This window comes from Delphinapterus leucas, unplaced genomic scaffold, assembly GCF_059928025.1.
Source record: "Delphinapterus leucas isolate spDelLeu-1000000601 "Yukka" unplaced genomic scaffold, BTC_Dleu_Yukka2 spDelLeu_asBTCV2_sq67, whole genome shotgun sequence".
Taxonomy (NCBI): domain Eukaryota; kingdom Metazoa; phylum Chordata; class Mammalia; order Artiodactyla; family Monodontidae; genus Delphinapterus; species Delphinapterus leucas.
The window spans coordinates 1035586-1053124 of NW_028322276.1; the positions used below are offsets into that span (position 1 = coordinate 1035586).

The following is a 17539-nucleotide window of genomic DNA, read 5'->3' on the forward strand; positions in this document are numbered from 1 at the left end:
GTGCACCCAAATGTGGTTGCGGCAGTGACCTGCTTTTCAACCTCACGGCCAACACCAGCGGATGACTCTGACAGTTCAAGTCACCAAATATCTTATTTTGGTAGGGGACAGAACATCTTCTACAAAACATTTATAAAGAACACTTCTGTTGCCCAGGATGGGAAATCTGGGCCCTTTCACACCAGAGACAAAGATCAAAGAAGTAGCACGCGGGGTGCACTGTGTAGTTGACCCCCGCGCTGTTGTTCCAGTGCCGACCCTGCGCGCAACGTGCAGCCAGCGAAGCGTCCCGGCGCTGCGTCCTTCGGCTCTTAAGCTACAGACCGGGAAGCACGTGGAGCCAGAAGTGGAAGCGGCCCGGTGTCCCAGGACCCGCCAGGAAAACCCGACTGCGCCTCTGGCGTCAGTGTCTCCACGGCTCCGCCTGCAGCTCGGCCGGCAGGTCCGGGAAAGCGCGACCGTGTGTCGGGCGGAGCACAGGACAGGGCTCCGGGCTGGGGCGGCGATTGCAGCTGGGTCCATCCCCGCACGAGCTCCCGCCCCCCTCGCTGACGTCGCAGGTGCTGGATGCGTGGCGGGAGCCCTGGAGGCGGCGAGGAGAGGAGCGTGGCGGCCTGCAGGCCCAGGAGACTGTCCCGCTCCTCTGCGCTCAGGAGAAGCGGCAGTCATGGGAGCACCACGGGCGGTAGAGCGGGTCCTCGGCCTGGCACAGGGCTTCCCACCGGCCGGGATCAGCCCCCCGTGGCCGGAACCGCACCTGCTTCCCTCCCTAGGCGCACATCCCAGCCCGCTGTCTCTGCCGTCGCCGAGGGAACTTGGGGTCGGAGGACAGAGAGAAGGGGTGCGATCCCAACATATCCTCTGGCACGCGGAGGCTGCCTCGTCCTCCGCACACAGGGGCCTGTCCCTGAGCTTGGCGGCGGGGCCCAGGGCCTCAGACGCGCCGGTGCCCTGGCCCTTCCCCAAGCAGAGGACCCGGTGCTCATTTTGAAAAGTATAGTAATTCCAAATTACTCTGTTGTGTAACAAGAAGTAACATAGCGTTTTAGATCAGTTATATTTCAACAGCCAACCAACAAGCAAAAAAACTCATCCAATAACAGTCCAATTTGTGGTCCACAGAGGCAGAGCGTGGGAAGGGGTGGGACTGGATGAAGGTGGCCCAAACTGCAAGCGTCCAGCCGAAAGAGAGATGAAGTACCAGGGATGCAATATAGCACATGATAAAGAAAATAAATACTTCTGTCTCCTACACATAAAACTGGTTAAGAGAATAAATTATAAGGGTTCCCATCACAAGAAAAACACATTTTTCTATTTCGCTAATTTTGTATCTATATGAGATGATGAATGTTCACTAAATTTAGTGTGATAATCATTTCATAACATATGTAAGTCAAATCATTATACACTGTAAAGTTCCTCTGTGCTCTATGTCAGTAATATCTCAGTAAAAGTGGAAGAAGGTAAATGAATAAATAAAACGATGCCCCATTGAATCTCGATTAAAATGGATGCTAAATGGAATTTTAGTGGGCATGTGCAGCAGTTTTTGTATTCTCATAAAAACCATTATTGATTTTCAAAAGTGTATTTTGTAATTGAACAGTTAATTTAAAATAGTTATTTCATAATATTTTGAACAATTATCTTGGCTGTTAGAAATGGAAATCTATCTTTATTCTTCCCAAATCTTGCAGAATAGCTTTTCAAAGGTTCAGAATTTTGTAAAATATTTTTTTAAAGCCCAGTCTTTTTGACAATTTTTGGCCTTCCAAAGTTCTATCATGACACTGTTATAAATCTCAATTTTATTTTTTAAAGTGGCAACTTTTCTTTGTAAATAGTAGCAAGCATTTTGTAGTTACACAATTTGTAAACCCTTATGTATGTTTGATTTTCAATATCAGAAATTTTATATTGCAGTGTATTTGAACTGACTGCGTTAGAATGTAGAGTTCTACGAAGATAGGAACATTGTATTATTTACAATTTAGTCCTCATAACAAGCCAAGTTCTGAAATCCTGGAAGCTTTCAGTAAATATTTGTTAATAATTGAAAATTTGATAAATTAATGACTAAGGTATCTTGGATGCTCTCTCTCCTGATGACACATTTATACCATTGATTCCAGACTCACATTTTCTCTTTAGGATCAGATGGATGCTCTATGCTCTCTCCCTTGCTTGCATGTTTGTTTGTGTGCGTGTGCATGTACACAGACAGGAGCACAGACACACAAATGTTGCAGGCAACATCCCATGCTTTATAGACCCCTACAATACCATGCTTTCACCCATTAGACATCCGTGGACTTTAGGGTTATAATGAATGTTTTTAGACCAACAAAGTAAAAGCAATGTATCTGAAGAGGAGCCCGACCTTATCAGGAAGCCCCTACCCTCTCCAAATCTGAAAATGGAACTCTCCATGTCTGCAATGATTTATTTTATTTTATCTTACCTTATTTTATTTATTGGGGGTATAGTTGCTTTACAATATTGTGTTTCTGGAATGGTCTCCCACCTTCTTGATTCTGACATATCTATCTGTTCTAGGTGGGGGAAAAAACATTTTGGATAAAAAATTCTGTTGCAGGAATAAACCCCTGCCTGACTGAATTCTTGGAATTTTCATGGCCGGGTCCACAAATTCTCTAGGACTAGGACTCTTGTGAAAAATTAAATTTATTTGTAATTCAATTTTAAGTCATGAGAGGCACATTAATAGAAAATATAAATGGAATAGAATAATTGAAGCACCAGATTTTACAGTGTTTTGAGACAGAGGCCTTCTCACCTTGTGAGTTCATCAGTGTGAATAAAAGTTAAGGCTCTGCTGAAGTGTGTCCCACATTTATCACATTAAGCGTTCTCTCCAGTGTGAGTTTCTGGTGTATTTAAATATGAGGCTCCAGCTAAACTATCCTCCATGTTTATAGCATATATAGGGGTTCACTACAGGGTGAGTTTTCTCATGTCATCTAAGGTTACAGCATTGTCTACAAGCCTTCCCACATTGATGAGACCTGCATGGTTTCACTCCAGTCTAAATTATCTTATGTTAATTCAATGATGAATAAAGGCTGAAGGCTCTTCCAAATTGATTGCAAGCATAGGGTTTCTGTCCTGTGAGAGGTCACTCATGTGGCGTGATAGTTGAGTTCTATGTGAAATCTCCTCATATTTGTTACATTCAGTGGGCTCTTCTCCAGTGTGAAGTCTCTGCTATTGATAAAGAAAGGAAAGACTGTTAAAAGTTTGCTCACATAAAATTCATTTCTTTAGTTCTCTACACATGAATTCTAGGCTGCTCCCTCAGTGATGGTCTCCACTAACTACCCTCCCCCACCATGTTACTTATATTCACGTAGAGTCTCACTTTGCTGAATTCATATAGATTTTTCTAATTTGTAGCCTCTCACAGCCATCGTTTTCTGATTAAGTTTTAGGTCTTCTTTATTTTTCAAACACTATATATACGAGCTACATTTAAGCAACTGCCCTTTTGAAACTCAAGGTACAGTTTTTTGGGGGGGAAAAATGGTTCCAAATGCAAACTATTCAAAAACCTCTGCCGGGCCAGCGTTTAAGTCCACTTTCAGTCAGATGGTTGGGCTGAATTCCTCTTACCCTAAGATCATGTCTCTAATGTGGACAGTGGGGTTTATCCTCATAAACTTACTATTGACCTTCAGATAAATGGCTTCTTCCTGAAGCTACTGTCTGTGAACATGTTTAAAATGTTGATCTTTAACACAGAGAAAAGGTATGAAATGGAGCAATATATAAGAAATTGGAAACATATTATAGGATATTGACAATTAGAATATATCTTTAAGGGTAAAACAAACGAAAAATAAAATGGGTGGGTTGTTGGCGAGATAAAGATGAGGAAAAGCACCGAAAGGGAGGGACTGAAACAATGGGTGCTGCGTTGACGTTTAGCACCAGTAGCCACAGAGCCATCCTTTCCTCTAAGGCCAAGGAATATGCAGGTTAGATCAATAAGATTGATACGTTCACAGAATTGTGACACTGTCGGAGGGATTTTTCTACACTGACTTCAACAAGATTCCAGAGACATTTCACTCAAAGAAACCTGCAATTGACATTAATCCAGTTCTGGATGAAGTTCACAGTCACATGTCTTGAAAATCAGTGATTCCTAAAAACATGCAGAACATTCTGGTTCAGGCTGCCCCGTTTACCCAAATGTCCAGAGGTGATGGTCGAGGGTGACAGTACTGAGAATAGGTAGCTGTGTGTATCAAAAGCTCAAACCTGTTTGACGTCAAGTCCAATGTTCCTCTGGGCTGACTTGGCGTATGCCTTTCAGTTGCATCACAGAGATGGGCACACTCTGAATACAGAGTGACATTCATGGTAAAGGAGTATCACATGAGGGGTGGTGTGAAATAACCTGCACAGTCCACAAAAGAATGTTAATTCTGAGCTGACTGGCAATTAAAAAACGTGTACTTGGGATTTCATAAATATCCCTGCTCCCCACTACTTTCAGTTAAGTCTACGGACTTAGCACAAGACAGGCAATATACGTGTTCTGCCACTTATCAGCAGTGACTACAGGCAAAGTATTCCCCAATACATACCTCACTGTTCTCATGTGGGAAATACGTTAATAACCTCTCACGAGAGTTGAGTGATTAAGTGAGCTGACATGACATGTTTGAACATAACAAAACCCAATAAATAAAAGCTACAGGTGAATTAGTCATTAAAAAGTCAGAGAGCCTTGATGCAATGTCCACCATTTTGTGTGAGTGAACAGACTGTGTATACAACTTGGGGTCCGCAGTCGCTGCCTACCTAACCTCAACACAGAGCATGCATTCATCACCAGATATGAGGACAGACGGGCTCAACTTTACAAGCCAGCGGTCCCGGGGTTGCCAAACTGTAAGATGATCCCCAACTGACCTTTCCTGTGGGTTGAGGTCCCTCTTTCCCTCCTGGTTTCCTGGGACCTCACCGCTTTGACTATCATTGTCTCTCCTGTAGCTTCCTCCTGTCATGCCTGCTCAGAGACTAATCGGAGACTCTCGATGGTTCAGGCCTCTCCAGGGCTTCACATATCGCCACAGTTTTCTAAGTGTTCCTCTTCTACTATATCCTACTCAATGCACCAATTAAGGGAAAAATGCTTTCTGGAAAGTGCTTCCAGTTTCTGAACAAAGGTACCTAAACAGGGGGGAAATGGCTGGTTTGGAACAAGAATGAAAGGGAATATTTTGTTGTGACTTTTTAGAGTTTTCAAAATAGTCAATTGTATTCTCAGAAAATAGATTAAAAATTGGAAAAACAAAGAAAGAAAAAGCAAAATTGGCTCCACTGTCCTCTCTGGGCCAGTCCTGCTGAAGGGCTTCTTCTCTTTCTCCTGCCCCCTCAGCCCTGCACAGCCGTCTAGCCAGCATCTCTGACCCTGGACGTATTGATCTCACCTGTCCACACACCTCCTCCCCTGCCAGACCTTGAACTTCTGCTCTTGCTCATCCCTCCACTTGTGTCCATCACATGACAGAGCTCACTGCATTGCCGACTCGCTTATGGAGTGAGTCACACCCCCGTCAAACCCATGACTGAGCGGAGAGAAATACAACCTCTCATGTGCCCTCTTTACCAACACAGCTTTCATGGAGTCTGGAGCACGTCGGTATAAATGTTGGAAAGGAGACGGTTGCTGTATTAGCCCTTGCCCTACTCCACCATCCTCACAGAGATGCCAGACGACAGGACTAGTGCTCAGAGACTTGACTCCCACCAGGATACACTTAGAGCACTCAGTCCAAGTGGTGACACCTTTCTATCCACCGGAAAGAGAGTTACCATTTCAGGAGAAAAAAAAGTCCCCACTCACCTGGGGACACATTGCCAAGAACTCAGCTGCTAGTAGTCTCTCTCAGAGACACTGTTTACTCTAAGCAGGAAAGTCCAAGGAAAGAGAAGAAAGCCATGAGACTTGAATCCTATCTAGAGTTTTCAGACCTAAGAGTAATGAACCCATAAATCTTTACCTGGGAGTGAACAACCACCCCACCTGCAAATGTGAACTGGTCTATGAGAAAAGAGGAGTAATCTTGTTTCCCACGGTCAAACTAAGCAGGCTTTGGCTACTGCTTCTCATAAGGGAAATATTAGTATCCCAAATTTATTTATTAGGAAATAAAAATCAAAGAGTTTTTAAAGGTAATTAACCCATGATATTCCAAGTTATTATTCAGTTTCCTCTCTCGCCCCAAATGCTAGGAGAACCTCCAGTGCACTGACCCCACTCTCCTAACATGTGTGCCAACCGTCTTCATTTTTATTCCAAATTAATCAAATCAAGTGATTTCAACATATAGTTATGAAGACCAACAATTTCCATATTCCCCTTTCCATATTCCTTCTAAATTCATCACATTTGCTGGTCAAGACTCCAATCTTTTAGGGCTCCAAGTACCTGCTTCTTCCATGACTGAATCTAACTAGGATATTAAATCTGGTGGGGTTCGCAAACCTCCCAACATCTTTCAAATATCGCTGGCCATTGTACTATATCTAGATGATTCAGTCTTATTCTATGCCTCACAAATATTTCAGACCTTCTCCATATCTTTTGATTTTTAATCGTTCTCAGTACTTTCGCCACTTTCCACAAAAGGGACCACTTTCTACTAGACAGATTAATCAAATAATTTGAGGAAATCCTTCAGCTCACTGTCACAAAATCTACAAATATTCCTCACGGTTTATTCCCAAGCCCATAGTAAGAATTGAAGAATCATCTCTTCCTTGGCCAAGCCCATTTTCTCCAATTGTATTCTTTTCTCTCCTGCTTCCCTGGAAACTTCATGTAATTGATTATAATTTAATTATTATTTACCTTGGTATTAAAATACAAATGCTATAAAACCCTAAAAATATCTTCCTTGAATGTTTGATATCATCAAACAACACCAGTCCTTATATAAAGCCACACAAAACCACAGCCTGATGGGTTGTTGGTAGGTTAAACATATTTATATAAAGACTAATCCTCCAGCTGCAATTCTCTTCCCAGAACTGGCCACAATTCACAAAACAGTGAGACCTCCGGCCAAGGCATCAAGACTGCTTTTGGAGGTTTTTAGAATATTAGCAAATTAAAGGAATCTCTTATACTTTCCTTACATATATGTAAGTGGTTAACGTGTTGAGAAGGAAAAGTTTGTGTCAGGGAAGTTGTTCCTTGATTAGATTTATCCTGATTGGCATCCAGATTAAAGGAGTTATTTCTTTATGATTATAAAATATATGAGGTTATCAGATCTATTAACAGGAGCCCGCAGACAATTCTATGCCTGATTCTATAGAAAGAGACTAAAACTTTGAACTCAGGAGTGTGGTAGTTGTATACTCAAGTAAAGACACAAACTCAGTTTTCCCACACATTCTGTTTCTGGTGATTACTAAATAAAATTTTCCCCAGGAGGAATCAAAGTCATTTATTATTCAAAGAATTATTAATTTAAAGATAGTTTTTTAATTTGATTAAAGAACATTGGTCACAGGCCATCTGAGAGTAGATTAGGTTACTGTGTACATGGAATTTCTGTGCATTTACAATTCTTATGTAATAGTCAAGAGAAACTTGCTTTATGACTCTACGGTTTACTTTTCTGCAATTTGTGCAGAGAGGAAAACAGGAGAAAAAGAAAAGAAAAAAATGATGAGTAGAGATATCGTGAAATATTACGTGTGTTGCCTGTAGGTTCTATTCAAGACAACAGAGAGAGGAGAGTTACTTAGCTAGTAATTTAAAGAAGGAATCTCTGAGGCACTGACATTTAACCTGAAAGTGAAGCAGTGTAAGTGTAGCTGGAACTATGTATGTGTATATCAGGGAGGTGATGAACAGAGATGAGAGCGCTCATTGTAGAGATAAAATCGATGCTTGGTTCTGTTTGTGTGGTTCTGGGACGTTATGTCAATGACTGAGCCCCAAATAATTAGTGGAGCCGCTATCTGAGACTGCAGACGAGAGGAGTAGTAGTTTTTATTTGGGGAGGAAGTTCCTGGCTTCTGTCTGATATACATTTCATTGTAGGTGTCTGCTTCCCATGCAATTATGGATGAGACCTCAGAAATGAAATCTAGCATTCGTTTTTATGCATTGTTATCATAGTGGTAACAGGAGAAGACTGAATAATTATAACAGTTTTCGAAGATGGTGTATATAGTAAAAAGAGAGAAGAGGGCTACAATGGAGTCTTGAGATGTTGAAATAGTATTGTTTGAGGAGAACTGCGCACAGTACTGGCAGGAACTGACTAGTTTAAAGGCAGTGGGGAGTTTGTGATGTCAGAGGACCTTGGAGATATAAATTTCCTGACGGAGGTCATAGTCCAATTCTGCTTGGGTCCAAGTAAAATACTGAGAAACATTCATTGGATTTAATCACGGAGAGATAACTATAATGTTATAAAGGTTTATGTATATGCAAGTCAGCAGTAACAGGGAGATCATCCCTAGTAAATCAGACTGTGGGAGGGGCGCCCAGAGATTGTCACTAATCCAGCACTGCACTTTCAGTTTACTTTGGAAGGAGGAAATTCATTGGGCAGGAACTAGAGATATATTGGTTCAGAGATTTTGTTTCAAGAATGAAGAAACTGAAAAAGATGAAAGGGAATGGACTGGGAAGAGATGGGTGTTCGCTGGTAGAAGAGCTTCAGTTTACAATTAATAATAAAACATCCTCCAGAGAGCAGGAGAGAAGGGGATACATTTGAGAAAAATGGGCTTATCGAGGCGTAGAAATGACTTTCAGTTTCAACAGGAGTGGCATAGCCAATGGGTGAAGATTCAGGAATAGGTGTTAACTTCATGATAGTGAGCTGACACATTTCTTCGAATATTCTACTTCATCTGCATGGTAGGAGGTGAGCACAGTGTTGAAAGTGAGGGAAGGTGAGAATTTCAGGGATTCAAAAAAACAAGGGGAACATTCGAAGTGTGTGCAAAGCATGGGAGAATGGTTTATGATCACGTCCTGGTAGGATGCCAGATATTTATAAAACTCATTGGGAGATACGTATGAGAGATGCAGCCATAGGAAGCGGATTTTTTTGTCATCTCTCATTGGGGCCTTGATCATCAGCTGTGCTGAGAAGTCAGAGGGACCTGAGAATTGTTCCATAAAACTTAGGAGACATGGGAATGATCGGGAGGCTGGGTCAATGCACTGGAGGATTCCTGTGTTGGGAGAACCTAAGCACGGTAGTCATTGTGTGAACAGACTGGAGGGGAGGTGTTATGATAACAGGGAGGATTCCAACCACTGATTTGATAGGTGACATAGCCAGGTGAAATTTGAATCTGGGATCCACACCTCAACACCAGCATATTTAGGAATTTGAGATTCAGAAACAGCCTGAGCTACGTTTGAATTCTAGCTCTGTCATTTCCTAGCTGCATGATCTTCTCACAGAAGCAAAATTTCAGAACCTAGCTTATGTTACTTGTTAAAAGGTAACTAATCTATAAGTAACAGGGTTGTACTAAAGATAAATGAGCAAACGTAGGTAAATCTCAATCACAGGGTCTCAAAAGGAATGTTTTCTCTTCAGGATCTCAGGATCAAAGGGTTGTGATCCACGCCTCTTCCTGACACATTATCAGTATTTGTCTATGCAGTAGTTAATGATGAACATTGACTTAGGTAGCACTTGACACTTGACACATACTTGGCTATAGAAAAATTATGAAATGAAGAATGTTTCTCCCCATGACATTTAGTAGGACAGAACTCCACCTACTCTTTCACTAATGTATCGGAAGGTGTCGACTAAATTTCACCCCAAATTAAACTTCACTCTATATTTGATGAGCGTGTCTGCCCTGTGTGGATTGTGGTACCCAACAGTGGGCTTATGATGTACGTACTCCTGCTGCTTTCCTGTGCAAGAGGTTTTTAGCCCTGATTTGTGTGACAAGACCTTCCAACAAGACATGAGTCCCTGGATTGTTTTCCCCACCATGAAGTAGATCCAAAGTGGCCTGGCCACATGGTCCAAGGCCTTGGAGGGCAGCAATAGGGCTGAGGTTCTCATGTTGCCTGATTCCCACATGGGGAGGAACCAAGGTGACTGAGGGCAAGGGCATCCGGGTTGTGGGGAGAGGGCACAGCAGGGAGGGTGGGGCCTCTGAAGCACTGGGGCGGGTGTTGGAGAAAAAATCCTGGTGCGTTTGATCAAGGATTATTTCATGAAACATTTGAGAGTGTTGTTCTTTCTGTGGAGTCAACATTCCCCAACTGATCATTGTGCGGGTTTCCTGCAGTTTGGTGTAACTCCTAGGAACTGAACATTAATGAAATAACTCTGAAAAAGTACAACACCCAAGGATTTTCATGTTTTATGTGTAAATGAAAATATTACTGTCTTGATTATGTGCAGTAGCCTACACTGCCTTATTTTTGACCCTGGAGAGAGGGGGGTTCACCATATCTACACACGCCTGGGGGTTAGGTAATAGAGCTCATTCCCAGGTGGGTGGCTGGGGATACATGCCTGGCATGCCTAACAATGCTTTAAATGCCTGGATTCTCTTGGTTGATTTCCCTTTCCTCATCTTTAACTGCTCAGTTTTTCAACTGACCCTGCATAAGTATGCAGAGGCGGACAAGTGTTGGCTGAGTTCCTTACAATGAAACAACAGGCGAGAAGAGACTTATTTTTATTCTTGAATTGGTCCGTCTTTTGCCAAATGGTCAGGTTTCTCCTTTTGGCCTGGATCTTCTAAGTGCACCCATGAAATACTAATGCCAGTTATGTTCACCACCCTGTTAGGGAGACTGATGTGGAAATAATCTCCTTCCGTCATTCACACCCACTTGTTCCAGACTCCATTAATGCTGTGACTTCACAGAACACACGGGAGAGATTTTCACTAAAAACAATAAATACAGCCCTTAGGCTCAGTAAAGAAAAACTCCCTAATTACCATGTGAATGACTACAACAGCCTTAGGTGTGTGGTGAACACAGGTGATAGTAATGAGAGAAACAAGTTTGCAGACCCGGGGTGGGGGTGGAGGGTGGAGCAGATGTGAAAGGTGCTGGGGTGGAGGTGGGTGCTGGACAATAAAGAGTAATGAGGAATTATTGACTATTTCTAATTTTTAAAATATTAAACTTTTTATAGACTATATTTGAACATTTTTAAGTCTATAAAAGAAGATAAATAAAATTTCCTTCCTTCACAATAACTCAATTATCCTATGTGTACTTTTCTTTTTAAATAGTTTCCTATTTTATTTATTTTTGGCTGTGTTGGGTTTTTGTTGCTGAGCACGGGCTTTCTCTACTTGCTGCGAGCAGGGGCTACTCTTCGTTGAGGGACACGGGTTAGTCATTGCGGTGTCTTCTCTTACTGCTGAGCACGGGCTCCAGGGGCGCATGCTCAGTAGTTGTGGCTCCTGGGCTTGGCCGTTCCACGGCACGTGGGATCCTCCCAGACCAGGGATCAAACCCATGTTTCCTGCATTGGCATGTGGACTCTCAACCACTGCGCCACCAGGGAAGTCCCTCCCTATGTGTTCTTCACCTTTGTTCAAACTTGAAAATTGAATGTAACATATGCAGATTATTATTTTCCTAATTGTAACTGTGTATTGAGGAGAAAGTGTATGACAGACAGAATGAAATATAGGGCACTGGACAGGAAATGACGCATTAGGGAGCTCGAAGCCCTCACTCCCCGCCAGTAACATCAATACAGCCACCAGGATTTTTCAGCACAGGGGACCCAAGAAGTGGCAACAATGATCTGTTTTCTGCTCCCAGCACTCTCAGACCTGGCAGCAGTATGGATTACCTGCCGATATGTGTGTGTGCGTTTCTTTTTTCTTCGTGCCACAGCTGGACTTGCTGATTGAGCCTGCGTGTTTTTAGAAAGCAATGGCCATGCTGCGCTAACAATACAGTGGACCCTCCATCGCTCTTGTGTCTTTGGGTGTTGAGTGCACACAACATTTGTATGATGGATCCAGGCGCAAACTTCCAGCTGTCCTCTTGGCTCATACCTGCTATGTCAGGGGAATGTTCTTCCCTTGGGAAATCAGCTCAAAGCTTTTGGAGAGAAAGGCTGCACAGGTGTAGGTTGGGGCGAGCAACCCTCGGCATGGACGACTGGGCAAACCAAGTGAATTGCTAAGGGTTCCTGATATGAGGAAACAGGCTGAGGACATAGGGAGGCCAGGCCTGCAGAGTGAAAGTTCTTCTTGCCTGTAGGTGGCTCTGGGTGTGGGTGGAGGAGAGATTGAGGGGCTGAGATGCCAGCTGCCTGTCCCAGGACTGCAGAAGGAGGGGGCAGAAAAGCAGGAAGTGTGGCTCATGTTTGTTTCTGACACACTCATCGTTCTGGTTCTTGACACCAGGCTATAAGGAGGAATTTACTCTTGTTTTGCAAAGTTGCTTTACCTATTCCAATCCTCTACTTTTCCATTTACTCTTTTCAAAAGATATATATAAACTCGCTATTTTCATTAGACAGCTTGTCATCAACATTTTATCCAAGTCAATACCTATACATCTAGCTCATTTAAAAAATATATCAATAAATCAAAGCACAAAGTGATAGTACTGTATTGTCTGAATGTACTTGAAATTTACTTACCTGGTCCCTCTCAATGGCTGTTTCCTAAATGTTCTGTTCTTAAGTAATACTGATATCAATATTCTTAGTACACATGTATTTGCACAAATACAAATGTTCCCACCTACCCACTTCTTGTCATTTGACTTTGCTTGTGGAATATGTAAAGATCAGTTAGGTGGTCAGGTTATCAATCGTTTCCTTTATGGCTTCTGGGCCCTGGTTTTTATGTTTTAGTAACATCTCCACTCTGCAATTACAGAATAAAATGTCGTCCATGTTTTCTATTGGTACGTTCATGGTTTCAGTTTACAGTTCACGCAGTCCATCCCCCTGCAGAATTTTCCTTGTTTACAGCGGCCGGCGGCCCAGGAATAGCGTGAAGAGCGCGTCTCCTTCGCGGCAGCCTCCCGGCACCATCTTCGCAGCTCCTCGTCCCCCGTCTGCTGCCGGGGTCGCGCCGTGTCGTGCCGAGCCGGGCGCCCCGAGACGAGCTCGGGCGTTTGCGCGGCCGGCACTGCGCCCTCGCCGATCGGCGATCGGGATCCGGCCCGGGGACGTTCGAGCTGGTTGTCGGGCGCCACCTGGCGGCCGCTTTTATATCGTCCCTTGTCTCCGGAGCTTCGGCGATCTTTGCGAGGGCTGACATTCGGACGGCGGGCGCGAGGCAGCGTTCCGGGAGGCCGGCTATGCGTGTGGCGACTGTCCCGGTGGTCCCGGGACATGGGCTCCTCCTGCGGTCGCTGGAGATTGGGTGTGTAGGTATTTGAGGCAGTGATCGTTGCCGCGCTTCCTAGGTGAAAGTGAGGGTTGCCTGGCTTGGTCGACCAGCAACCGCCCGTGCCCCTCCAGCCACGGGAACTGAGCGGACTCGAACCTACCTGGGCAGCCTGCCGCGTTGTGTACGGAGAGGGTCTTGCGAGCCCTCCGGGGCGCCTGAAGCTTAATGGTCCGTCCTTCTGAGCCACTTTAGGAGCGTTCATTTTCTACCACTTCGGTCCACCAGCGTCCCACTCCGGACGTGGGGAACGCACCGGGCACGGGCTTTGAGGCCCTTGGAGGGCCCGATATGCTTGTTGGCTGGCGCGCTTGGGTCCCGGTCTCCGGGGCATGGGCGCTTGCTGCTCTCGCGGGACTTGGACGTGTAGACATGTGTAGTGTGAGGCCGGCGCTGCGCTCCCTAGAAATCGTTGAGTGGTGGGTCTGGGCGGTTCGACCGGCACTCCCTTGCGCGTGAAACGCCCACATTGAAGCACGTGGCCAAGAGAGGGTATCCATCCCCGGAGTCGTCCGTGTGGCCATGTGGTAGTACTTTCGCTTTCCTAGTGTCGCCTGAGAGTGGTTCAAAGTCTCCTACGGACGTGGACGCCGCCAAGTTTCCGCCGGCCTTCTCTCTTGATCCTGTTCGCCCTTATTTCCAAATATGTTTTTCTCCGCAGTGGGTAGGGCCCGAATGGCGTAACGCGGAGGCACTGGAAGTGAGACCCCTGCCTTCACGTCCTCCTTCACAAGGGACCGCGACGTCCTGTCCAATAGGACGCCCGGTGCTGCTTCTTGGCCGCCTTGGGGAAACGGTGCGTCCCGGTCCCGTCGCCGTGGTGGAGCTCCTCCCCTGCGGCCACTTTCTCCGAAATCCGCGAGAAGCGGTCATGGGGCTCCGCAGACGGTATTCCCCTGCAGGACGAGGTGCGTCTACGGGGTAGCGCCCGGCGTCCCACTTCTGTTGGCCTCGTCGGCGAAGCGCTTGTGTGGACCAGGTCCTCTCACCACAGGTGACAGCAAGGACAGCCTCGGGCGAGCGGGGAGGGCGCTCCAGGCGCAGCCACGGTCCCGCCTGTGGCTTGGTGGTCGGAGAAACCTAACAAATGGGGAAATGGGGAGTTGCCTGGGGCGTCTGGTGATGGTCGTGAGGAGGCATGAGGCGATGCGCGGTCCTGTGTGGGCGCGGTTGTCAGAGGCTCCTCGTGAGAATCTCATACCGGTATGGTCTCTGAACGCGCGTGTGGACGAGGAGACAACTCGGGGAGAGAAATGTGACCTGTGGTGGTCCAGAGGGGATGAGTGCGGAGGGGTGGAGGTGCACCTTCTCTTCCGTGCCATCCAGATCTACCCCGGTGGTTTTGCCTCCATTTGCTTGTTACCTGGCGTCTGCTGCTGCAAGGACGACTAGATGACCATACAGCGTTGTCCTGGCAAGAAACAATTTGTGACTTGAGAATTTGTTTGGAGATCCACTAGTGTAGACACTGGTGGAGTGAGAAATTCTACAGAACTGAAAATTACTATTGTCGTTACTCAACAGTATTGTGATTACCATTGTTTGTAATTAGTGATAAAACTGAGTAAAGTTGAGTCACACAGTAGCTGATTAATTGAAGATGATCAAAGGGGGGATTTCAGTATTTCTAAAGCCTGCTATAAATGGGCAGAGGGCAAGGTGGAGACAGCAGGTATGTGCCAGGTAAGGCTGTGACGGGTGTGAGAATAAAGAGAGGTGCTGAGAAGATTATGGAGGGTTTCTGAATGGTACAAGAGGCTGGGAAGCATTCTTAAAATGGGGGGGGGGATAGATCTGATAAGTTGCAGTTTACAGAAAGAGAAAGGCTCATTGCTAGTCTCCACAGAAGGATTCAGCAACAGAGTATCTTATCAAATGCTCTGAGAAACACTCCAGGTTATAAATCCTTTAGAAACATACCCTACACATTCGCTAGCAGCAGAATTATGCATGGCTGCATTGTTTGTAATATACAGATTATTGAATAGCAGCGTTCATCCCAACGTGGATTGGCAAAGTGCATTATAGTACATCATCCATTCAGTGCACTGTCGTGCAGGAAACGATGTCTTGATAGAGGATAATTGGCAAGATACTGTCAAATGAATAAAAGCAAGCTATAACAACACCGTGCCTAGTGTTCTATTTGTGTTTTTAATTAGGGTGCCAAGGAGAAATGTATATTCATATTTGCTTGTATGCACATAAAGACACTCTGGAAATTTGCCGTGGAAAACCAGATACATGGCTACCTGTGGAGGGCAGGGGCTCCTGGGCAAAGAGGGGGAGGCGGTGCGGGGCACAATGTAATGCAATTTTCAGGATCTTCAACCATGTTACATGTATTACAACCTCTCTAGAAATCGAATTTTTTAAACCTCCAAGGGTTAAAATGCATTTACTATTTCTACCAAATGAGTACATGTCAAGTGTGTTTTACCACGGAGCTATGCTTTCTCTAAAATGTCTACTCGAGCCTTCCATGGTGATTTTGACTATTTTCCCTTACTTTGGTAGGAGACAAAGAAAACCAGTGGAATCATGGCTGTGTAGTTCATCAGCCCCTGCAGTGGTTCCCCTGCGTTTTTCTTTCAAATACTTGATACACTGTGTTTTTGGGTGGTATTTTCATAAGTTTTATTTGCAAGGAGGAGGATAGAGGAGAAATAAAGCTGTATTAGGGTTTTGCTAGGGTTGCCAGAACAAGATAGTGCAGACTGGGAGGCTTAATTTTCTCACAGCTCTGGAGGCTTTGAGTCCAAGATCAAGGTGTCTACAGCTTCAGTTTCTTCTGAGGCCTCTCTCCCTTGCTTGCAGATGGCCGCATTCTTGCTGCATCTGCAGATGGACTTAACTCTATGAGCTGAGTGTGCATGGCTGTGTCCTAATCTTCTCACAGGGGCACAGCTCTGGATTAGGGCTCACCCACGTGACCCACTTTAACTTCATCATCTCTCGTAAGGCCCTATTCCCAAATACAGTCACATTCTGAGGTACAAGCGTCTGGACTTCAATATGTGAATTTATAGGGTTTTTCAGTTCAGACCTTAAGGAAGCTGCTCCCCGTTGGTTGAAGCAGAAATCTCGGAGGAGAGACGAGTCTTCCCACATGGCCTAGAACTTCTTGACACAGCCAAGTCATGACCCATAAGCCTGATTCCGTGGTTTAACCTGTCTCTGTGACAGAGAGTTTAGGTCAGGGAATGACTAAGGAATTACGTCCTTAGTACATTGTCACTAAATATTTCTGCCTTTTAGAGGCCAGGTGTTCACAAAAGTAAAGAAGTTATGTTTTGCTCAGCAAGTTCTCGGCCTTGGAAGTACACAACGCACTGAGGAATCAACCTAAGTGTCTCCCATATCCTGAGGAGGCCACGGACACAGGAGCAGGAGACAGCCATTAGAGGCCACAGCCTCACTGGAAGCAGGTGCATCACCAGTTTAGTTCAATCAGATCTATGTTCTAGGTGCTGAGCTTGAGGAAGGTGTCAGTCCTGGGACACTGTGGACACGGTGCAAAAAATTACCTTAAACCCTGAGTCATACTTAAATAGAAAAAATGGGAGATATTCTTATTGCCTCCACTGAGCTATATACTTGGTGAAGGTGGTTATGTTATACATTTCACCTCTTAGTCTCGAGAAAATTCCACATGCTGGAATCCTGGAGACTCTCAATAAATATTTGTTACTTTAATGAGTGGTGTGTGAGAGAGCTGATTTTTCTTGAAGACTGTTGTCCTGTGATAATTTACAAAATCCAGAACACTTGGGAGATATGTTCTCCCTTAAGTATCTGATGGATACTGTGGACACTCCACCTAGTAATGCACATGCACAGACACAAACACATTGCTGCAGTCGGTCTCAAGTGTTCTATTTCCCTCTTTTCAAGCTCATAGACCAACCCTTTAGCCTTCTATATATATGGGCTTTATACTGGTTTTGTGTGTGTGGGTGTGTGCGTGCATCAAGAAAGAAAAAGTTAATGGATTTGAAGGGAGAGAACACATCATGTAGCTCCTGCCCTCTCTCAAGCCAACCCAACAGCAGATAAACTTAGGATATAGGCATTCTCCATGGGGACCATCTCTTTTCCCCAGATCTTTATTTTTCTTTATTTT

General features: G+C 44.8%; 1 protein-coding gene across 8 annotated transcripts in view; it reads right to left on the reverse strand.

Annotated features, from left to right (window-relative positions):
- Positions 1-2670: 2670 nt before the first annotated feature.
- The window catches only part of LOC111171318 (uncharacterized), a 41241-nt gene continuing 26372 nt past the window's right edge, over positions 2671-17539 (reverse strand). For 4 of the 8 annotated variants that reach the window (XM_089906103.1, XM_089906101.1, XM_089906102.1 and 1 more), the window contains one exon: positions 4439-14827. In XM_089906103.1, coding sequence (XP_089762229.1) covers positions 12935-13621 — 687 coding nt within the window. In that variant the 5' untranslated portion in view covers positions 13622-14827 and the 3' untranslated portion in view covers positions 4439-12934. The other 4 variants (XR_016391710.1, XR_016391711.1, XR_016391709.1 and 1 more) reach the window with 4 other exon arrangements.